Source organism: Corythoichthys intestinalis, chromosome 6 (assembly GCF_030265065.1).
Source record: "Corythoichthys intestinalis isolate RoL2023-P3 chromosome 6, ASM3026506v1, whole genome shotgun sequence".
Classification (NCBI taxonomy): Eukaryota; Metazoa; Chordata; class Actinopteri; order Syngnathiformes; family Syngnathidae; genus Corythoichthys; species Corythoichthys intestinalis.
In genome coordinates this window covers 11,301,544-11,326,131 of record NC_080400.1, presented here as the reverse complement: position 1 = coordinate 11,326,131, position 24,588 = coordinate 11,301,544, and the positions used below count along the sequence as shown (strand labels likewise).

The 24,588-nt window shown below is 40.2% G+C and overlaps 1 protein-coding gene across 2 annotated transcripts in view; it reads left to right on the top strand.

The window, feature by feature from the left end:
* Positions 1-18,710, top strand: part of LOC130917527 (RAS guanyl-releasing protein 1-like) — an 88,505-nt gene extending 69,795 nt beyond the window's left edge. For both annotated transcript variants that reach the window (XM_057839025.1, XM_057839024.1), the window contains exons 9-17: positions 1,586-1,861; positions 1,932-2,012; positions 10,895-10,999; positions 11,120-11,229; positions 11,349-11,499; positions 11,580-11,616; positions 15,910-16,041; positions 17,357-17,538; positions 17,603-18,710. In XM_057839025.1, coding sequence (XP_057695008.1) covers positions 1,586-1,861; positions 1,932-2,012; positions 10,895-10,999; positions 11,120-11,229; positions 11,349-11,499; positions 11,580-11,616; positions 15,910-16,041; positions 17,357-17,538; positions 17,603-17,716 — 1,188 coding nt within the window. In that variant the 3' untranslated portion in view covers positions 17,717-18,710. The remainder of the gene's footprint in view (positions 1-1,585; positions 1,862-1,931; positions 2,013-10,894; positions 11,000-11,119; positions 11,230-11,348; positions 11,500-11,579; positions 11,617-15,909; positions 16,042-17,356; positions 17,539-17,602) is intronic.
* The last annotated feature ends 5,878 nt before the right edge of the window (positions 18,711-24,588 follow it).

The following is a 24,588-nucleotide window of genomic DNA, read 5'->3' as shown; positions in this document are numbered from 1 at the left end:
GCCATCTTTTATAATCTAAATACATTTTTATTAGAAATATTCTCAAAGGAAATACCTTGATGTATGGCTTAGAATAAATCTTTTAACTTAACCATACTACAGTATACGTTACAGCATAAAGTAAACAACAGTTTTAGTATGAAGAGATTTCTAAGGGTTTACCTGCTGTACTGATTAAATGTAAGCTAAAAGTGGAGCAAACACTAGCTAGCAAACAATTACAGTATTTCATTATGGAGTAGGCTTAGCCTCATCTGGAAACTAGCCATCGCCATTATAGGCTACAGCTCCGAAGCGAGGTCCCTTGTTAACAAACTAAATTCAATTGATGACAAACTAAATTCAATAAATTCTTGACAAACTGGATTTAAGTCGATTAAAAAAAAAAACATTTCCACGCCAACTTTAAACATCTGTAGGATACCAAAAAAAGGCCGTCATTATTTGGAATTCATGTTTTTGAATCGGTGAATGTCGCTCATTGAGGCCGGGAAAATCCCGTATTTCTTACGAAGTGAGCCTGGACCTCGCTTTGGAGCGAAGATAACAGGTTAATTTTAAGCACTACACTGACACAAGACACCAACTTTCCTTTGTGAAGTACTTTGTCACATCCTGTTGGCCTTTTCTACCCATCTCCTGTTTTGCTTTCTTTTGTTTCCTCTTTTGTAAACCCGATTTTTGTTTTGAAAACATTTCTGCAGTACCTCGCTCCGCACACCCAGAGTCATTGACTGGTGTAAATGCGCACCGCTGCTCCTAGTCTGATCGAAGGAAGGGCGGACCAAACCATTTGATGAAAAAACGGGGGTTAGTGGGCGGTGGCTGGCAATACATATGCTCTCTGGGTGTTTACTTTTTGCCAAAAACAAAACAAGAAAAAGAAACCCTTTGTTTTATTCCTATTAAAATTATAATGATTAATATTTAAATTTGCAAATGATTACTTAATGTTCTAATTTTCTTTGTGGGGGCCCCCCATCAGGGCATGGGCCCTTAGAATCAGTATCACTTTTCATCCCTATACGGCGCCCCTGCCTGGCCCCTCCCCCTACAAGAAGCCGAGTCTGTAGGAGCTGTCTCGCCAGCTGATAGCGAAGTCTATGGTTGCACCAAATGCAACTCGTCGCGTTAGTATAGCATTCACGTTAGCAATTAGCATTTAGCGTGACAAGCGTCATCTTAATTTTTTTTTTTTTTTTTTTTTTTTTTTTTTACAAATAGGGTTCATGGCATCCAGGTGGGTTTAATTAACTGAAAGTAATGTACTTTATTCATTTATTTTTGGACTAAAACTTTAGTATTTTACAGATTAAAACATTTCTATTAATCGCTGACAATAGACAAAATTTGTATGAGATTTCATCAACTAAAAATACTAGACTGAGACGGACACATTTTGAAATGATTAAAACCTGACTAGGTATTTTCGTCCAAAAGACTAAGACGAAAATTAAAAGGGCTGCCAAAAACAACACTGATTTCAAGCACTCGAACGAACCGTGTAAATTGCACTGCTACATGAAATAAGATTCAGGTAGACGAAGAAAACTAAACGATCCCCTCCTGTCCCGCCCGCTGTCAGGCTTTGAGCGAGATGACCGAGTTGCTGTCGTCTCACAGCAACTACAGCAACTACCGCCGCCTGTACAGAGAATGCTCTGGCTTTAAGGTGCCCATCCTCGGCGTGCACCTTAAGGACCTGATCGTTCTCAACGAGCTGCTGCCCGACTTTGTGGACGGGGACAAGATCAACCTCAGCAAAATGCAGCAACTCCACAGCAACATCAACGAGCTCCTGGTGCTGCACTCTCTCACGCCGCCGTTCGAGGCTAACAAAGATCTCTTGCATCTTTTGACGGTAGGAGACTCCGACAAGGGTCAGAGCTCTAAGAGGAATCCCGTCACCAATGATGTTTTTGATGCTTCAGCTTTCTTTAGATCTCTACCACACCGAGGACCAGATCTATGAACTGTCCTACACCAAGGAACCCAAGAACCCCAAAATTCAGGTCGGTCACCTTCGTGCTCAACAAACAACTGGGATACGATCACGGCTGTATGGATAAATGAATCGACAACTATTTCCATAGTCAATTAATCGTTTAGAGCAGGGGTCTCCAAACTTTTTCCTGTGAGGGCCACATAACTTTTCCCTTCTCTGATGAGGGGCCGGGGTCAGTTTGTAACAGAAAAGGTGTGACGATTGCAGGAGTGCCTAAATGTAAAAAATTTTTGTTTTTCAGAAAGCCACAATCAAATAACCCTTTCTGGATTCTTCACGGAACAAAAGTAAATGAAAATAATAATATAATATAATATAATATAATATTATATTATATAATAACACTATTATTTAAATAGATAATAACCAAATAACGTTCTCTGAGTTCTTCAAAGAAAAGGGCCAGGAAATAAATAACACTATTGAGAAAAAAAAGAAAAAATTCCAAATGTTCTCTGGTATTGTTCAGGGGGCCGGACCAAATGTGGAGGCGGGCAGTATCCAGCCCGCTGGCCGTAGTTTGGGGACCCCTGGTTTAGAGACATGAAAGTGTCCATATCCTCTTTTTCCAGACTCTTATCTCGTCCGCTGCTATTGATGGCGATAGACGGCCAATCAAATTTGACTGGGAGAGCTGACAGCCCCCACCAGTCAGATTGGAGAAATGGGAAAAAAAATTTTTTTTTAATATTCTTCTTTAATCTTAATTTTCAAAAATTGTTAATATTTTTTATTTACAATAAAAAAATAAGTTTTTTGTTGTCAATATTTACTCTCTAATTTTTCAATTGAGGAAATAAGTCACATATGAGATTTTGTTGCTCATCATATTATTTATGTATTAGTCCAAGATTTATTTTTTAAAAATAAATAAATTTCAGTTTTCCATTTAAAAATGAAGTAAATTTTTTTAAAATTTATTTTCATTTCTAAAAATTATTTATTTGATATATTTTTTTAAAGGGGAAAAACAGTAAATACTCAAATTGTATTTAAAGGGCAACTGAAGAGCTTTTCGGATTTCGCTCTTGAGTGTTTTACTCAGTTGAATTGTATTAATTGCATCATTCGCTGTCTCAAAAAGTCACATGAAAAAAAAAAAAAAATAATTGACCGCGTAGTTTTTGAGTTATGGCTATAGCAACACCATAGCAACGAGGGACACGCCGCCCTGCCGACCGCTACCTGATGACGTAACTTCCAGGGAGCCTCGCCACCACTCTGAACATTGAAATATAGCACCACACTATCCTCGCCATATATTGCAAACATTTTCTGGGTTTTACTCGCGAGATTCGTCATGCCATCTTGATGTGTAGCGATAAATTGCTCACAGGAAGACTCGAGACTCTGAGTGGTCCAAAAAAACTTCTCCTGCAAAGGTTTGGACCGTTTTTGTGAGCATGCATACAGGTCCCCAATCGGCTCATTGTTTTCATCATTTCAGCGACGACAGCTTTGAAAACCTACAACAATGCAACCTTGGTTTTACAAAGACGTAAGTAGAGACCCTTAATGGCTTTTATGATTCTAAAATTTGATGCACTTCTGTTGATAAACGAGGGGGACTCCTACTGCCTGTTTGTTGAAGCGTGACATTTTTGTTGTTGTTGCTGTTGCCCTGTCATAAGTAGATAGGTTTGCTGACAGGTCTACTTATGTGATCTTATTACTATATCAATAGGTATTATGTAAATCCAAACAATCCACCTGCCAGGCCCTAACCTATCAAATACATCTCAATAAAACAATAACTATTGTACTACAGCATCAAATCAAGGTCTGCCTATTTGAGGAGGGAACAATAGCATCAGATAGATGCTGCTTTGACTGAGGCATTATTATTTGATCACCAAGAAATTATTATTAAATTAGGATTCATCCAATATTTTCATGCTGCTGTGATTTTTTTTTTCTTCTCCAGGAAGCCAAACATAAAAAATTAAGCGGCGGAAACCCTCAACACGATGAAAAAAAGCGTTGCAAGTCAGTCGCCACCCAGTTTCCCAAAATCAAGAGAGTGCGTCGAGTCATATGATGACCCAAGTGATGCGGTGTCCAGCGATGACGACTGAAGAGATCCTATGAGGCCTGCCAGATGCTGAATTTCTTCCGTCTGCGACATCAGATGACGATGACAGGAGAAATAAATGTAGCAAATTTTGATGAAATGAAATCATAAACTAGTCATATATACAGTACACATTTTTAAAAGAAAAATCTAGTCACCTTCAGATTTTAATAATAATGATTTATCTTGGTATAGAGAACACTTAATGCTACAGAAAAGAGTAAATACATATTTTCCACTGCCATTATCATTTTTGTGTTGCGCTAGTCCGTTGCTATCCTAACTTTGTGTTGCTTACTAAATGTATGTTCTTTGATGTGTGCCATTGTTTGCTTTGTATAACAACTTAGCTGTGTCACAATCTGACAGCGAAAGCTGATGCCGATTCAACATAAATCTGGTATCACTTATTATTGTGGCCTATTGAACATTGTTTCAGAATGTAATGTAATTACAATATATTATATACCAATAGAATACATTAAACAGTCAACAAAATATGTCAATGTTGTTTACAATTTATGGTTTTATTTTTTTAATTTAATTCATGCCCCTGTCAGTGCTTCAGCCTCAAGTTCGGCTCTCACATCTGGGATCTCCTGACGACACAGGCATACTCTTGGAAGGGTAATTCCTTGAAGGTTTACGGCAACACCTGGAAAATAAAATCATTTTGTCATTTATTTTGAAAAATCAATAACATATCATTCAGTTAGCCACGTTTGGGCTAGCTTTACCATATTTAGATCGGTAGGAGCTGTCCCATTACCTAATATCCAGTTTTAGCTATGTGGAGAGCATGGAAAAATATAATACCATGTAATCGCATTCTCTCAAATAAAAAAAATCACAATGCTGGATTTAGGCTTACCACTCACTCTCCCGTTCGTGAAGTGTCGAGCTGTCAATTGGCGACATGACGACATCTGCTGTGTCAAGTAAATCGCCGTCATCTGACGCCTCAGGTTCAAACATGTAGGGATTAATTGTACTGTAGTTCATCTTTCCTGGGACCCTTTGCCATCGGTAGCGTCACGAAAGAGCGATCCTGAATGGTTACCTTTGGTGGAAATATCACTGACATCGTTGTTGCTGCTATGCTAGCTGTGGATAGTCTTCTCTGTTGCGTCGGGGAATCTACGTCACACTTCCGGGTTTGCGAAGGGACCATTAACGGAGAGCAAAAAAACTAAAAAAACGCAAATTATCCTTGCAAATACGTGTTTATAATGTCATGGTTGTTTTGACGAACTCGTCCAAAGTTTATAATCGTAAAATTACACCAAAATCTGGAAAGGTCTTCAGTTGCCCTTTAAAATACATACACGAAGTCCCACACATGATTTACTTTTGCGGCCCACATAAAGTTATGTGGTGGGCCGGATCTGGCCCGTATGTGATATGTTTGACACCCGTGTTCTAGCTGAAAAGACTGATATCATACTGTTATATTGCAATGTGAAAAATATAATAAATAATATGATAGTGGTCATACTGGGGCTGGGCGATCTGGCCCCCCAAAAATGATTGTTTTTCTCTAAACGTAGTCCCATCCCCATTTTCCAGTTTTTTTGTTTTTTTTAAACTTGGTTTTGATGTTGAGATTTTTTTTTTAACTGTGCTTAGACAAAGGTGTTTCATCATGTATTAGCATTAAGCTAACAGGCGCTTGGAAATTTAAACCCATTACGAATATTGTCATAATGGGTAAAGTATATCAATCTATTGCCACGTTTACATGGAGCCAAATATTCCAATTACAATCGGAATATTTGTTCAAACCGAATAAATGTGTTCCATATAAACACCTCATTCGGAATGAACAGGCCCAAACCGAATGGAATTTCATTCCGATTCACAGGGGTGGAATATTCCTTTCCCCAAACCGATTAGAAGTAAAATTATATCATGTAAACAGGGAAGCGGAATGGTGTCTGGTTGCGTTCTTTCTGCGCATGCTCCGTACTGACGTGTTGACGTCACTCGGTGACGTAAGTAACGTCACTTGCAACATGGCTTCCAAGCACACGCACAGCGCACCCACACAACTTTTTAAATGAACGGCGTATCATTCTGAAGTTTTGTTTCCACTCGAAAAGTTAAAACAGCAGCTGATCTGACGATCGATCTCCATGTTTTGCAACGTGACGCTTTGTTTTGATTAATCTGCGCATGTCAGACGGCAGTTGTCAAACGTCCTTTCGGAATAAAGGCAGTCACATGTAAACGCTGGATCGGAATAGATGAAGTGACATGTAAACAGCTGATGTGAAATTTCCATTCGGAATGATTTGAATCGGTATGAATAAAAGTCAGCATGTAAACGTGGCTAGTGTTCATGAAGCATTTAAAAAAGGCAATATTTTCTTTTTTTTAACTTTATTTTTGTTTAAAAATAATTGAGCAGGACAGTAACATGTTAAAAAGTTATCATAATTACAGTTTTACATTTGATGTTTTTATAAACCATTTAGTAAAAAATATACAGTGCTGTGAAAAGAACCTTTTGGAATTTCTCACATTTCTGCATAAAAATCATCAAATGTGATCTGATTGTTGTCAAAATCACACAGATGAAAAAACAGCGTCTGCTTTAACTAAAACCACCCAAACATTTATAGGTTTTCAAATTTTAATGAGGATTGTATGCAAACAATGACAGAAGGGGGTAAAATAAGTAAGTGAATCATCACATTTCATATTTTGTGACCCACCCTTTGGCATCAATAACGTCAACCAAACGCTTCCTGTAGCTCCAGATCAGTCTGGCACATCGATCAGGACTTATCTTGGCCCATTCTTCTCTACAAAACTGCTGTAGTTCAGTCAGATTCCTGGGATGTCTGGCATGAATCGCAGTCTTTCGGTCATGCCACAGCATCTCTATGGGGTTTAAGTCTGAACTTTGACTTGGCCACTCTAGAACATGTATTTTGTTCTTTTGAAACCATTCTGAAGTTGATTTACTTCTGTGTTTTGGATCATTGTCTTGTTGCAGCATCCATCCTCTGTTTAGCTTCAACTGTTTGACAGAGGGCCTCAGGTTTTCCTGCAAAATATCCCGATAAACTTTTGAATTCATTCTTCCAATAATTATTGCAAGTTGTCCATGCCCTGAGGCAGGAAACAGCCCCAAATCATGATGCTCCCTCCACCATCACGGAGATGAGGTGTTGATGTTGGTGAACTGTTCCATTTTTCCTCCATACATACATGACTTAGTGTGTTACTCCCAAACAATTCAACTTTGGTTTCATCAGTCCACAAAATATTTTACTAAAACTTCTGTGGAGTGTCCAATTGCCTTTTTGCGAACATTAAACGAGCAACAATGTTTCTTTAGACAGCAGTGGCTTCCTCTGAGGAGTCCTCCCATGAACACCATTCTTGGCCATACTTTTACATATACAGTGGGGAGAACAAGTATTTGATACACTGCCAATGGGTTTTCCCATTGGCAGTGTATCAAATACTTGTTCTCCCCACTGTAGTTTATGTGTGCACAGAGATATTGGACTGTGCCAGTGATTTCTGTAATTTTTTAGCAGACACTCTAGGGTTCTTTTTTACCTCGCTGAGTATTATGCGCTGAAATCCTGCTGTCATCTTTGGTGGACGGCCACTCCTTGGGAGAGAAGCAACAGTGCCAAACTCTCTCCATGTTTAGACAACTTCTCTGACTGTCGATTGATGAACATCAAGACTTTCAGAGATGGTTTGGTTTCCTTTCCCAGCTTGATACGAATCAACTATCCTTGATCTCAGGTCTTCAGACAGCTCTTTTGACCGAGCCATGATGCAGATGAGACAATGCTTCTCATCAAGACAATTCTTATCAGGTGTGTGTTTTATCGTGGGCAGAGCAGCTTTAAACCACTCATCAATGATTGGGCACTAGGAGTGTGACAATATATCAAAATGGTGATACATCGTGATACTTTGTATCCCAAAAGGTTATCGATATGCTCCTGCCAAGAATCGAAATATTGTTTTAAAAAGGTGTCAATGTCTAAAAAAACTCAATCAAAATGAACCAACAATTTGCTACCAAAATCTTCCACCATAACAGTGTCTAAATTAAGGCTGCATTGACGGTGCTTGACACCCAATCCATTTAGACTGGGAACGTTCGTCCATTCGAAACCAGAGCGTTCAGTCATTCGGTCCGATTTTCAGGGCATTTACAGGTCAATTGCTGTTCATTTTAAGGCATTTACAGGTCATTTCCTGTTGAGTTTGAGTCACTGCCTATTCATTTGGGTAATTCCCAGGTCACCTCCTGTTCTGTAACTCAAAATAAACTGGAAGTGACCCATAAAATACCCCAAAATCAACAGGAAGTAACTCAAAATCAACAGGTAAATAACCTTAAATGGCCCAAAATGACCTCATTGCCTGGCATTGGCTGCCACTGACGGCCATAGACGTTCAATCCGTTTGAACTGGGAGGGTGGCAGCATTCGCTGCCACCCTCCCAGTTCAAACGGATTGGACGTCTACGAGTGATAAACTCATTCCAATTCAGAGCAGAAGCTTGTTTTTCTGTTTATTAGTTGTTTGTAGAATATCCTAGACCGTATCGATAATCGTTGTATCGCCATATCGTCAGATCGTTATCGTGAGCTTTGTACCGCAAATCGTATCGTATCGTGAGGTACCAAGAGGTTGCCACTCCTATTGGGCACACACCTGACTTAAATTGTTAGGTAAAAATTGGTTTCAGTTGCTCTTTAGGTCACCTTAAGCAGAGGGTTCACTTACTTATTTTTCCCCCTTCTGTCATTCTTTGCATGTTATCCTCTTCAAAATATGAAAACTAGGGTTGTTCCGATCATGTTTTTTTGCTCCCGATCCGATCCCGATCGTTTTAGTTTGAGTATCTGCTGATCCCGATATTTCCCGATCCGATTGCTTTTTTTTTGCTCCTGATTCAATTCCAATCATTCCCGATAATTTTTCCCCATTTTGGCAATGCATTAAGAAAAAAATGAATAAAACTCGGACGAATATATACATTCAACATACAGTACATAAGTACTGTATTTGTTTATTATGACAATAAATCCACAAGATGCCATTTACATTATTAACATTCTTTCTGTGAGAGGGATCCACGGATAGAAATACTTGTGACTTTGTATATTGTGGGACTAAATATTGCCATCTTGTGTATTTGTTGAGCTTTCAGTAAATGATACTGAAGGCCATGCCCAAATGCAGGATGGGAAGTGGAACCATGACTGTGCGTAGTGCTACCAATTCATATATCTTCTCTGCGTTGGGAAATAACATAAGGTGTTAAGAAAAAGATCAATTGCTACCTTGCTTCCCCACATTGCTTCCCATGATCTTTATAATCGAAGGGAGAGGGATTGTAAGGCTTTAGCCAATTAAAATAAGGCTCCAAAGGCTGCCAAAATTCACTCTACTCATTTTACGCTGCTTTTTAGCTCTCTATATAGGCAAAACGGCGCCATTAGAGATGGAGCGCGACAATGCGAGAGTGGGTCGGGCAGCGCATGCATTAATTGCGTTAAATATTTTAACGTGATACATTTTTTAAAAAATTAATTACCGCCGTTATTGGGATAAATTTGATAACCCTACCTTAAGCCTAAACTAAAGACTCTGGATGAGGGTAACATATTATGTCTGTAATGTTAAATACAATTAGAAAACGATTTAATCAAAAAAAATATATATATTAAAAAAAGGCACGGCCGATATTTTTTGCCGATTCCGATATTTGGAAAATGACGTGATCGGACCCGACATCTCTGATGAAAACCTATAAATGTTTGGGTGGTTTTAGTTAAAGCAGACACTGTTTTTACATCTGTGTGATTTTGACAAAGATCAGATCACATTTGATGATGTGATTTCATGGAGAAATGTGAGAAATTCCAAAAGGTTCAGATGCGTTTTCATACCACTGTATATAGATGTTTTTTTTGTTTTTTTTTTATTGAATCATACCTTGTATGTATTACTTTCCAATGCTAAATCTGAATAAATACATTGAACACACACACACACACACAAAAAAAAAGGGGTTGACGCTACTTCGCAGTTTTTCACTTATCGTGGCGGGTTTTGGTCTCTATTAACCGCGAAAAATGAGGGATCACTGAATACCCAAAATTCAAGAATTTTTAAAACCCTTTATTGCCAAACGTATCACATTTGATACACCTAAAAATTCATGATTTTGAGACTAATTCAGAATTTTGACAGTCCTTTTTGAAAAAAAAAAAATGATGCAAGTCAACACATGCATCTGCAGGTTCCATGGGAAAAACAAACAGGATTTAGCAAGGGTTATAGATATCAGAGTGCTTATTACACATATTCATTTTGACTTTTCTTTTTACAAATTTGGAAAAGGTTTTATTAGGACCTTATTTTTCAAATTTTGGGATTCTCTGATAATTGCTTCATGTTGCAGGTATTTAAGGGTTAAAACTTTCAAAACAACAGTAAAATCTAAGTATTTTCAAGGATGTCAATGACCAGTACGATCCCTGATCAATGATACAGTATTGCGACACCCCTTTATTGTGTGCGTAAACATCATGATGAAACAGTACTGTGATATCACCATCAATTGTTGGAGTAATATACTATATGTCAATCTAATATAGAGATAACGTCACCACATTTTGCGCTCTCAACAAACAAGCACACTTTTGTGTTAGCGGCGTGGGTGTGATCGTTTCTGGAGAAAAACACGCCACAACCGTCACTCAACCACATCAAAGTGCAAAGTTAAGCTACGACGCTGTGTGGGTGTGTAATCAATTTGCTTTGTTTCAATGCAGCCCGTAACTCCAGTTAAACCGCCTGTGGTGGCAGAGTGGGGTTCCGGGGTAACCCCCCGCCTTGACCCCGACACCATTTCCAAACATGTCAAACAAATGGTGGATGTGAGTACTACTAATACATTTTAAAAAACATCATCATTGACAGCCGGTTTTCACTTCCTTAGTAGCCTGTAGCAAAAAGCAGAAGTGGTGAACGAGGAGCTCTCTCTGTCGCCCCTTTAGTCCATAATGAAGAACTACGACTACAAGCAGGACGGCTTCATCCCGTTGGAGGACTTTGAGAAAATTGCAGCTAACTTCCCTTTCTCCTTCTGTACGCAGCAAACTGACAGGTGACGCTAAGCGTGCTTCCTCTATTTCGCAGTAGGGACAGTGTACTTTTCTGGAATCATTGTGTTCTTATTGTAAAATTTATATTCAAAACATCTGTACGTCAACACCTATTTCATAGGCAAGGTCAAATAAGCCGCGAGGAGATGACGTCGTACTTCGTGCGCGGGATGTCGGTCTGCGCCAAGCTAGGCTACAACTTCAACGAAGCGCACAACTTCCACGAGACGACCTACAAAAAGCCCACAGTCTGCGACACGTGCGGCGGTTATGTGAGTCTTTCTATCCTGAAATCTGAGTCCAAATCCAATCTTATCAAAAATCGCGTTTACTAATGTGTATCTTGTTGCAGCTCTGTGGAGTCATCAAACAAGGCTACCACTGCAAAGGTATGTAAGCGCCATTTGCATTTGTTGCATTTAAAAGTAACATAGACAAAATTGTTGTAATGGTCCTGAGAAGAAAATTGGACTTGTAACTACAAAATGGAATTTTGGAAGAAACGTTATGTTGGTCGGTAAACCCGTTTTTGATCATTTTCTGTTAATTTTTGGTCAGTTTATTTGATTTTGGGAATTCTCGGGCCACTTTCTGTTGATTTACTAGTCACTATATGTACATTTAGGTCATTTCCTACTGATTTTGTGGAATTGATACAGTGGGGCAAATAAGTATTTAGTCAACCACTAACTGTGCAAGTTCTCCCACTTGAAAATATTAGCGGCCTGTGATTGTTAACATGGGTAAACATCAACCATGAGAGAGAGAAGGTGAAAAAAAAAAAAGTCACATTGTTTGATTTTTAAAGAATTTATTTGCAAATCATGGTGGAAAATAAGTATTTGGTCAATACCCAAAGTTCATCTCAATACTTTGTTATGTACTCTTTGTTGGCAATAACGGAGGCCAAACGTTTTCTGTCACTCTTCACAAGCTTTAAACACACTGTTGCTGGTATTTTGGCCCATTCCTCCATGCAGATCTCCTCTAGAGCAGTGATGTTTTGGGGATGTCGTTGGGCAACACGGACTTTCAACTCCCTCCACAGATTTTCTATGGGGTTGAGATCTGGAGACTGGCTAGGCCACTCCAGGATCTTGAAATGCTTCTTAGGAAGCCACTCCTTTGTTGCCCTGGCTGTGTGTTTGGGATCATTGTCATGCTGAAAGACCCAGCCACGTCTCATCTTCAATGCCCTTGCTGATGGAAGGAGATTTTCACTCAAAATCTCTCGATACATGGCCTCATTTATCCTTTCCTTTACACAGATCAGTCGTCCTGGTCCCTTTGCAGAAAAACAGCCCCAAAGCACGATGTTTCCACCCCCATGCTTCACAGTGGGTATGGTGTTCTTCGGATGCAATTCAGTATTCTTTCTCCTCCAAACACGAGAACCTGTGTTTCTACCAAAAAGTTCTATTTTGGTTTCATCAGACCATAATTCATTCTCCCAGTCCTCTTCTGGATCATCCAAATGCTCTCTAGTGAACCGCAGACGGGCCTGGACGTGTACTTTCTTCAGCAGGGGGACACGTCTGGCAGTGCAGGATTTGAGTCCCTGGCGGCGCATTGTGTTACTGATAGTAGCCTTTGTTACTGTGGTCCCAGCTCTCTGTTGGTCATTCACTACGTCCCCCCTGTGTGGTTCTGAGATTTTTGCTCACCGTTCTTGTAATCATTTTGACGCCACGGGGTGAGATCTTGCATGGAGCCCCAGATTGAGGGAGATTATCAGTGGTTTTGTATGTATTCCATTTTCTAATAATTGCTCCCACAGTTGATTTCTTTACACCCAGTGTTTTATCTATTGCAGATTCAGTCTTCCTAGCCTGGTGCAGGTCTACAATTTTGTCTCTGGTGTCCTTCGACAGCTCTTTGGTCTTGGCCATAGTGGAGTTTGGAGTGTAACTGACTGAGTTGTGGACAGGTGTCTTTTATACCGATAATGAGTTGAAAAAGGTGCCATTTATATAGGTAACGAGTGGAGCCTCGTTAGACCTCGTTAGACAAAGACCTCTGACAGCCAGACATCTTGCTTTTTTGTAGGTGACCAAATACTTATTGTCCACTCTAATTTGGAAATAAATTCTTTAAAAATCAAACAATGGGATTTTCTGTTCTTTTTTCCACATTCCGTCTCTCATGGTTGAGGTTTACCCATTTTGACAATTACAGGCCTCTGTAATCTTTTCAAGTAGGAGAACTTCCACATTTGGTGGTTGACTAAATACTTATTTGCCCCACTGTAGATCACTTCCTATTCATTTAGGTTGCGTTCCAATTGATTTTTGGGCAACTTTCTGTTCATTTTGGGTCCCTTCCGGTGTATTTTTGGTCACTTTGGTGAGGTTGGGTGAGTTCCTGCCAATTTTTAGGCATTTCCGAGTGACTTCCTATCAATTTTGGATCACTTCCAGTTGATTTTGAAGTATTTCTGGGTCACTTTCTGTTGATTTGGGGTCATTTCCAATTGATTTTTGAATTGAATTTCCTGTTGATTTGGGGGAATTTATAGATAACTTCCTGCTCATTTTGGGTCAGTTCCAATTGATATTTGGGAATTCTGGGGTCATTTTCTGTTGATGTTCAGTCACTTGGTGAGTTTTGCTAACTTCCTGTTGATTTTGAAGCATTCTTGGGTCACTCCCCTGTTGATTTTGGGAGCATTTCTGTGCCACTTCATATTCCTTTTGGGTCACCTATCGCTGATTTTGAAAAATTCCCGGGACACTTCCAGTTAATTTCTAGGCATTCATGGGTCACTTCCTTTTGCATTTTGGTCACTTGTTCATTTTTGGCATTTCTGGATCACATTCTGTTGATTTTTGGTCACTTCCTGTTGATTTTGGAGGATTTATGTGTGACTTCCAATTCACTTTGGGGTAGGAGTGTCCTGATCACATATTTTTGCACCCAAGTCCTAGTCATCTGATTTTATTTTTTAATCTGCCGGATACAGAGTCTTGTTTTGATACCAAAGAAAGTGTGTTTTTTTTTGGGTTTTTTTTTTTGAACGAATGTTTTAAACTTGATATTGTCCCACCATGCCGCCTTCATAATGTGAATTATTTTTTTTAAAAGAATAATGAGGAAACATGCTTATCTTAATTAAATGCTTTAATGGCAATTTAATGCTTCATTGAGTGAGTCCGCTCCCGCTACCAAGAACAGCCTCTCACTTACACAAAGAGTTGCCACAGCACACTACCACTAGTGTGTCACGAGCTAATGATGATTGACACTAGGGATGTCCCGATCCAGGTTTTTGCACTTCCGATCCGATACCGATATTGTTTTGCACTTCCGATCCGATACCGGCCTATCTGAGCATGTGTTTAAGTTTAAAGTTATTTAGCCTCCTTACTTAGTTGTCAGACTCATGTTGGAAAAGGTTTTAGTACTCTTGATAACAACTAGCCAGCTGAATTAGGTGAGTTTGAATAACACACAACGGTTGGTAACAACAAACTGACCTGTTTATTCAGTGACAAACACAAAACATTATAAATAACAAACAGAAATAATATTATAACAGTCAGTCAGTAAAACGTGCAAATAATATTGTAAACGGTCTTAAAAAAGCAAAACACACAAACAACCTCAGTGGAAAATCCCACAACCCCCCCAAACTATTAGATGCTTTTAATGTTTCGTGCATTAGTTACAAAAATTGTATAAAAAGCCTCTCAGGTTTAAATAAACGACTATTTCAGTATCAAGTTAGCATTTTAAAACAGTAAATAAAATGCTCAAGTCCCCATTCTGTATCAGCAGCTTTAAACTACATTCAATTCATTTAATTTTGCGAATCAACAAAGTTGTTAAAATTGCTCCCGTTATTCCATAATTTCTCCTTCTGTCTACTTTTGACATGTGAAAGTTTTAAAACTGTTTTGAAGATAGATTCAAGTCAAGATTTTGCGGATTTAGGAGTATTTTAGATAAAAAGTTGATTAGGTTCGCTTGGAAGGTTCACAGCAGCCTACTAGGGAAGTCTCCTGCTTTAAGATGGCGGCTGTTTACTAACGCAACTAGTTTTCCATGCTTCAATGTTGCCGGAGCGGACTTTAAAAAAAAAAACTGGATCGGAAGTCTGGATCGGAATTTTTCCCGTGTTCCGATCAGATACCGATGCGCATTTTTTTGCCCATATCGGCGTCCGATCCAATCCAAATATCGGATCGGGACATCTCTAATTGACACATCTGCACCTTTCATCCTAGAGCTACCAAGTTTCTGTGGCAAGGTCAAAGCAACAAACCAGTCAATCATTGTTAACTTCAACTAGCAAATTCCAGTGCACTGCTGTCCAAAAACAGCAGCAGGAGGGAGTGAGAGGCTGTACGGACATGAAGCACAAAAGCAAATATATTTTTTAATCAAAAACCTTTTCATTCGATTCAGATCCTCTGAAAAATGCCACGATCCGCCCAATTTCTGATCACGTGATCGGATCGGGACAACACTACTTTTGAGCATTTCCAGGAGGTTGTTGATATAAAGACCATTTTTGTTTGTTTGTCCAAGAATCAATAAATGGCAAAGGGCAGTAATTTTGTGGTTCAGAGTTTACGATTTGTGTCTGGGCTCTAGTTTAATATGGATGGAAGCTAATGGAGAGTTTTTAACTCATTTCTGCCATTGACAACGATAGATGGTTCCGAGCTTTTTTCCCCTTTCAGGTTGCGGGATGAACTGCCATAGACACTGCCGTGATCTGGTGGGAATCGAGTGCTTGAAGAAACACAAAAACACTGGCGGTTCCTGCCCGTGCACCCCCGCCCCAGACTCCAGAACCAAGGGGAGTGTGCCGAGTAGGTGCCTCAACGCTAACCATGAACTAGTGCTGTACAATAGTTTATGACGATACACATATAAAACTCCCGACATTTAACTTGTCTACCATCATTATCGCCTTAAATAGACCTGTTCCTGGGATTTTAATGGAGGCGATAGGGAAAGTACGTAGCAGCTAATTTAGCTAAATTAGCCGCGCTGCAACCATACAAATTACGTAAAACTACGTAATATAACTACTTTAAACCCGTAATATGATGAGAAAAATCTTGTAACATTACTTAAAGTTACTTAATATTACGACTTTAAACTCGTAATATTATAACGTATGACTCTAGTATCGTAATATTTAGAGGTGGGAATCTTTGGGCACCTAACGATTCGATTACGATTCGGAGGCTCCGATTCGATTATAAATCGATTATTGATGCCCCACCCTCCCTTCTTTTAATGTTTTGTACATTAGTTCCAAAATTGTTTAAAAAAATCCTCTCTGGCTAAACCAAACTACTACTTTAGCAGTTTTAACAGTTACAAACAGTAAATAAAATACTCAAGTCCCCATTCTGTATCAGCAGCTTTAAACTACATTCAATGAATTCAGTGTTGTGAATCAACCGTTAAAAAGTTGTTAAAATTGCTCCCGTTCTTCCATAATTTCCCTTCTGTCTACTTTTTCATATGAAACTTTTGAAAATTTTCCATCATTTAAAGATAGATTCTAGTCAAGATTTTGCCGATTTAGGAGGTTTTTTTTGAGATAAGAAGTTAATTAGGTTCGCTACAACAGAGCCTTTAAGAGAAGTCTACTGCTCTAAGATGGCGGCTGTTTACTAACGCCGGCCGAGTCCGTCATTTCGCATCTAGTTCTCTAACACATGTTCTAACACCGCGGCTGTCCGTCATTTTGCATCTAGTTTTACAAATATGTGATATCTACAATAGCCGTATGTGGCCGTATGTTTGTAGCAACTAGCAACTGGGCGTTGTTTGTAGCGGCTGTTGGCTGCAGTCAGGTATGATTGTTTTTTTTTATCTAGCTGCATGAGTTGAACATAATATTTGCTCTCGGTCCGTTCCTCATTGCGTCCCGAAGACCGCGCTGACTGTGTTTTAGTTCCGCTTTACCTGGTATAATTCAATAATCGGAATTTGGATGTTTGTGAATCGTTCTCGAATCTTCCACGGCCGAATCGCGAATAATCTAAGAATCGGAAATTTCGCACGCCTCTAGTAATATTGCAACCTTTTCCTCATGCTCCCATTTTTTGTTCGTCTTTTAATGGCCCTAAAACTATGAATTATAATACTAATAAACGTTTGACCCGTCAGGTTCCGAAGAAGAGGCATTTTTCTTCTCCCACGGCAACGATTCGGAACCCTACAAGAGCGCCCCCTTCAGGAAAAGCGTAGACACCTCGGGTGCGTGGAACCGCTCCAAACAGACGGATCCCGGACTGTGGACACCTCAGGAGAAGGAGCGAAGGATGTACAACCACAGCATTCCCGGCAAGGTGAGACAACGTGAGTCCCTCGGGTCCCCACGAGGCTCATTTTCGGGTGTTTTTTGTGTGTCAGGCCAACACGTTGCCCCCCCCCAGGAGTCGTGGGTGCTCCATGCCCGTCTCATTCCTGCCTGAAAAGCTGGAGGAGCTTTGCCTCAGTAAGGAAAAGAACCGGGAGCCCGATTGAAAAGATGATTTGTCAAGATTCCGGTCTAATTAACCATTTGGTGCCTGAATTTACATTTAACATATACTAGTATACATCAAAAAGTATCAACAAGTATCGTATTTAAGTTGCACCTAGGTATAAATCGCACCAGCCGATGCAAAATAAAGAGGAAAATATGAAGAACAACAGGCTAAATAGGCATCTGTTATCATAGCATATTAAGTTTTTCACATAACAATTGCCTAAAAAACACAAAATAACAAGCTTGTGTCTGTCAGAGTGAAAAAAGAACATATACTGTAAGTCGCACCTGAGTATAACAGCTGTTTCGCACTAGCAACAGCCTAGGGTGAAAAGTGGCCGACGACGAGCGCAAAACAGGAGGAGCCACGTAGACACTGACCAGAGGTGAAAAGCGAATAGACTCCAGCAATCATATTTACTCTAGTCTCAAGCACCAATACATGTATTTTTCATTGATGCACGAAAATAGCGACTTGGAGTGGGAACCTCTGTGTAGCTCACAATACAGTACGATTTGCGTTGATGGCAGCTATTGAGTTTATAGAAACACTATTCAAGTGGAAGATTTTGGTAGCTGCTTGTATGTTGTTTTTAAACAGTGACACCTTTTAAAAACGATATATCGATTCTCGGCACGGGCATATCGATAACCTTTTGGGATATCACGATATATCACAATTGCAATATTTTGATCGGATTGGAGACTTCCCTTATTTATATAATGGCGTTTAATCCAAGCTTGCTCTATATAAAACGGCTCCAGGATCTGCCTACTTAATACTTTTCTGATGTAAAACAATAGTTTACATATTAAAACAAAACAACTGCACATCCTGTGATATGACTGTTGCGCATGCGCACATTGCGATTTTTATTTTAAGTTATTGAAAAGAAAGTAACTCAAGAATGTCCCTGAACGAATAGGAGGTGACTCAAAATCAACATACAGTGGGGCAAATAAGTATTTAGTCAACCAATAATTGTGCAAGTTCTCCCACTTGAAAATATTAGAAAGGCCTGTAATTGTCAACATGGGTAAACCTCAACCATGAGAGACAATGTGGAAAAAAAACTGAAAATCACATTGTTTGATTTTTAAAGAATTTATTTGAAAATCATGGTGGAAAATAAGTATTTGGTCAATACCAAAAGTTCATCTCAATACTTTGTATGTACCCTTTGTTGGCAATAACGGCGGCCAAACGTTTTCTGTAACTCTTCACAAGCTTTTCACACACGGTTGCTGGTATTTTGGCCCATTCCTCCATGCAGATCTCCTCTAGAGCAGTAATGTTTTGGGGCTGTCGTTGGGCAATACGGACTTTCAACTCCTTCCTGAGGTTTTCTATGGGGTTGAGATCTGGAGACTGGCTAGGCCACTCCAGGACCTTGAAATGCTTCTTACGAAGCCACTCCTTTGTTGCCCTGGCTGTGTGTTTGGGATCATTGTCATGCTGAAAGACCCAGCCACGTCTCATCTTCAATGCCCTTGCTGATGGAAAGAGATTTTCACTCAAAATCTCTCGATACATGGCCCCATTCATTCTTTCCTTTACACAGATCAGTCGTCCAGGTCCCTTTGCAGAAAAACAGCCCCAAAGCATGATGTTTCCACCCCCATGCTTCACAGTGGGTATGGTGTTATTCGGATGCAATTCAGTATTCTTTCTTCTCCAAAGACGAGAACCTGTGTTTCTACCAAAAAGTTCTATTTTGGTTTCATCTGACCATAACACATTCTCCCAGTCCTCTTCTGGATCATCCAAATGCTCTCTAGCGAACCGCAGACGGGCCTGGACGTGTACTTTCTTCAGCAGGGGGACACGTCTGGCAGTGAAGGATTTGAGTCCCTGGCGGCGCATTGTGTTACTGATAGTAGCCTTTGTTGCTGTGGTCCCAGCTCTCTGACGGTCATTCACTAGGTCCCCCGTGTGGTTCTGGGATTTTTGCTCACCGTTCTTTTTATCATTTTGACGCCAGGAGGTGAAATCTTGCATGGCGCACCAGATCGAGGGAGATTATCAGTGGTCTTGTATATCTTCCATTTTCTAATAATTGCTCCCACACTTGATTTCTTTATATAAGTATGACACCAATCAACCAACCAACACCAAGTGTTTTACCTATTGCAGATTCAGTCTTCCCAGCCTGGTGCAGGTCTACAATTTTGTCTCTGGTGTCCTTCGACAGCTCTTTGGTCTTGGCCATAGTGGAGTTTGGAGTGCACACACATACAGTGTGGACAGGTGTCTTTTCTACCGATAATGAGTTAAAACAGGTGCCATTAATACAGGTAACGAGTGGAGCCTCGTTAGACCCCGTTAGAAGAAGTTAGATCGCTTTGACAGCCAGAAATCTTGTTTGTAGGTGACCAAATACTTATTTTCCACTCTAATTTGGAAATAAGTTCTTTAAAAATCAAACAATGTTATTTTGTTTTTTGTTTTTTTGTTCCACATTCTGTCTCTCATGGTGGAGGTTTACCCATGTTGACAATTACAGGCCTCTCTAATCTTTTCAAGTAGGAGAACTTGCACAATTGGTGGTTGACTAAATACTTATTTGCCCCACTGTAAATGCCCACAAAAGCCGGAGCCAGACATCCAATGGAGCCAAAATGAATTGGATGTCTAAATGGATTGGATGTGTAGCGCCATCAATGGCAGCCAGTGAGCTAATGTAGTCAGTATTCAGATTTTGGTAGAAACCTTTTGGTTCCATTTTTACACCTTTTTAAAACAATATGAAATTCTTGGTGGGAGCATATCGATAAATTGTCACTTCCTTAGTTATTTGTTAAATGTAAATTCAAGCATCAAGGGGTTCAATTAAGAACAATGTCGTCACATCGTCTCTGGTGCTAATGTTTCACGTGAGCAGTTTCCCTAATGAATCCGTGGAGGGAAATGAACACTAAAGCTGAATTTCTTTTCATTTTTTTTCCTCAAGTATTGCAGCTACTGCGAAAAAAAAGTTCAATGTGTATTAAAGAAGACATGTTTTTTTTTTTTTTTTTCATCAATGAAAACAGTTTCCAGTTGATTGTCTTCTTGTTGTTACCTTTATGTGTAGCGAAATCTTCGTCTGATATGGACATCTGGAAAAGCTATTTTTTTACAGTATATATTTCCAAATGTATTTTGTCCAAGGACGTAGGTTTGGTCTCAATATTGGTAGGGAAGATAAAACAGCGAAACCTGCATGTACACTTTTTGCTGGGGACGGGACATTAATAAGACCAAACAGGTTGGGTGAACGGGGGGTCAGGGCTACAGTTCTCACCAATATGAACCTAATTATTTGTGAGGCTAAATGATTAATGCAAAAATAAATCTGTATTGACTTGTACTAACTTTCACACTGCAAATTTATAACGTCTTGATGTGATAATTTTTCTTAAATCTCGTCCAATAATTTTCTCCATTTTGTTTTAAAGGTGTTAAAGGCTAGTTAACAGATTAATGTGTCAGATTGATCAAGAAAAAAATGCTTTCAAATAATGTTTGAACAATATCTATTCCTGAATTTAGAACATTTCTGACAAGCAAGTTTTTTAATTAGGGCTGTCAAACGATTAAAATTTTTAATCGAGTTAATTACAGCTTAAAAATGAATTAATCGTAATTAATCGCAATTCAAACCATCTATAAAATATGCCATACTTTTCTGTAAATTATTGTTGGAATGGAAAGATAAGACAAGACGGATATATACATTCAACATACGGTACATAAGTACTGTATTTGTTTATTATAACAATAAATCAACAAGATGGCATTAACATCATTAACATTCTCTTAAAGCGATCCATGGATAGAAAGACTTGTAGTTCTTAAAAGATAAATGTTAGTACAAGTTATAGAAATTTTATATTAAAACTCTTAATGTTTTCGTTTTAATAAAATTTGTAAAATTTTCAATCAAACAATAAACTAGTAGCTCGCCATTGGCGATGTCAATAATTACACATTGCTCATGGGTGCTGAAGCCCATAAAATCAGTCGCACCCAAGCGCCAGCAGAGGGCGACAAAACTCCAAAAAACACAAGTAACAAGTGAACATTGCACTGTGTTGTCATTTTAATCTGAGTGGGGCATGTGCGTTAATTGCGTCAAATATTTTAACGTGATTAATTTTTTAAAAATTACCGCCCGTTAACGCATTACTTTTGACAGCCCTATGTTTAATACTAAATATACAAACGTTTTGCTTAAAATAATTCTGTTAAGCTTATTTTCAGATTTCTTGAAATAAGAAAAATACCTAAGTAAAATTTACTTGAAGGACTAGGACTAGGAGATAATTTCACTTATTTCTTGTAGATTTACACTGAAAACAAGGGAAGTTTGAAAGGAAGGAAGGTGGGGTTTTGCAGTGCAGCATTGGTTTAGGTGGTAGACCGTTCGATTCAAACCTTTTGTTTTCAAAATCTACCAAAGAAGCATTTTAAAAACTTCCAGAATATGTGTCTTGATTTTATAAGCAAATTCAAATTGCAATATTTGAACACAAATTATATAAACATTCACAAGAAACACAAACTTGTTAATCATTTCTCAACTATTCAAACAATTAAACCAGGGGTCCCCACCTGCCGGGCCGCACACCGGTACCGGTCCGTGGCGCATTTGCGACCGGGCCGCAAAGAAAAAATTTAATAACGACCGCATTCTGGCCGAATTAACCCTGTGCCCCTGCTTAACAAACCAATATCTCTGTCTACTCTAGATATAATACTACGGGATAGATTACAATGTTGTCATAGAAGTCCATTGATTGGACTGCTAGCAGTACATCTTGTTTGTGTATATAATATATCTATGTGCGCTTGTCCTCGATAATAGTGTATTACTAGGCCGTGGCGCAGCACATTTGTTCCCGGAAATAATTAGCCCCCACACGAGCGAAGATAACAGGAAAAACAGACGTCTTTGGAAAGATTTTTACGGCGAAAAGGGCACCTGACGAGCCTACAACCTCGAAGACCCATGAACTGCAAAGGAGTGGATTCGTGACCCGTTTGTGAATAAACAGAGATCGCAAATGACGGCGACCTTATTAAACGTACATTTGAGACAACAACTCTACCGAGGTTCTGGATTAAAGTCATTCTGGAATATCCTGACATCGCGACAAGAGCGTTGAAAACCTTGCTACAATTTCCAACATCATATCTTTGTGAAACGGGCTTCTTAATTAATGTTTAACGACAAGGCGAAGTCGTTAATGGTGAGCGCGGTGTCCAGCTGTTGTGTGAAGCTTACATGGCAGGATGAATCTGAGGAGAACTTTTCTAAAAGTCCTTCCATGATCAAACGTAAGTTAATATTCCTTTCTTTCAAGAAAGTTTGTAGTGTTTACTTTGGAATCGCTGCATTTGCGCATTTTGCGGCTATGTTTAACGTTACGCGCATGCGCAGAACCGCATGGTTGCAATTTTTGATGGGTTGCAAAATTTGTCAGAACACCGGTCCGTGAAAAAAAGACCCAAATAACACCGGTCCGTGGTGCAAAATAGGTTGGGGACCTCTGAATTAAACTATTCAAAATAAACGGTTCTGCGTATGCGCGTAATGTTAAAAATGGCTGCGAATGCAGCGGTTCCAAAGTAAACACTACAAACTTTCGATCAAGATAGGAATATTTACTTATGTTTGATTATGGACAGACATGTAGAAGAGTTCTCCTCAGGTACATACTGCCATGTTAGCTGCACACAACATCTGTGTCAGGGAAGCGGGCAAGCAGGCAGGTTGTGTGGACCCAAATGCAGGGAAAACGAAAAAAGGCAGCGAGGCAGGTGGCAGAGAACTCAAAAAATGGTTTTAATTACAACTAACAAAAGCACAAAGTACAAACAAAAACACTAGGGATCAAAAGGCAAGGTTCAAACCAAAACTTACTTAAACAGAGGTACTGGTACACGAGGGCGCGGAAAGGGCTTGAAATTGACGTTGGCATTGACGTAGACATTGACGTAGACAATGACGCAGCAAGGAGTGAACAGAAAATGGGAGCATATATACACAAGCAGACAAGGGATAACGAGACAAGGAACAGCTGGGTAACACAGGTGGATGCAGATTGCCGAATACACTGGGAAAACACACACAGGTGAGAGCAATGGGTAATCACAGGACAAGTCACACAAGGAGAAACCAAACACAAAACCTAACAGTACCCCCCCCTCAAGGGACGGATCCCAGACGTCCCGAGGAAACAAAAAGTCAGAAGGTTGCTCGGAGGAGGGAGCAACACCAGCCCGTCACGGCCAGTCAGGCGGGCGTCCAGGACGCCAGACGTGGGCCGATCGCACGGGTCGATCGGGAGGGCGCCCGGGGCGCCAGACATTGGGCGACCGCACAGGCAGATCAGGCGGGCGTCCCCGACGAGGTAGTGCTCGGTTGTCCATACCGCCACGTTTTGGCAGGAAACGGGGAGCAGCATCATCGGGGCGAGGGTCCGGAACAGAGTCGGAGTCGTCGTGCGGACCAGGAACAGAGTCGGAGTCGGAGTCGTCGTGCGGACCAGGAACAGAGTCGGAGTCGTCGTGCGGACCAGGAACAGAGTCGGAGTCGGAGTCGGAGTCGTCGTGCGGACCAGGAACAGAGTCGGAGTCGGAGTCGTCGTCGTCTGCTGGCGGGACAGCAGCGGTGTCGTCTGCTGGCGGGACAGCAGCGGTGTCGTCTGCTGGCGGGACAGCAGCGGTGTCGTCTGCTGGCGGGACAGCAGCGGTGTCGTCTGCTGGCGGGACAGCAGCGGTGTCGTCTGCTGGCGGGACAGCAGCGGAGTCGTCTGCTGGCGGGACAGCAGCGGAGTCGTCTGCTGGCGGGACAGCAGCGGAGTCGTCTGCTGGCGGGACAGC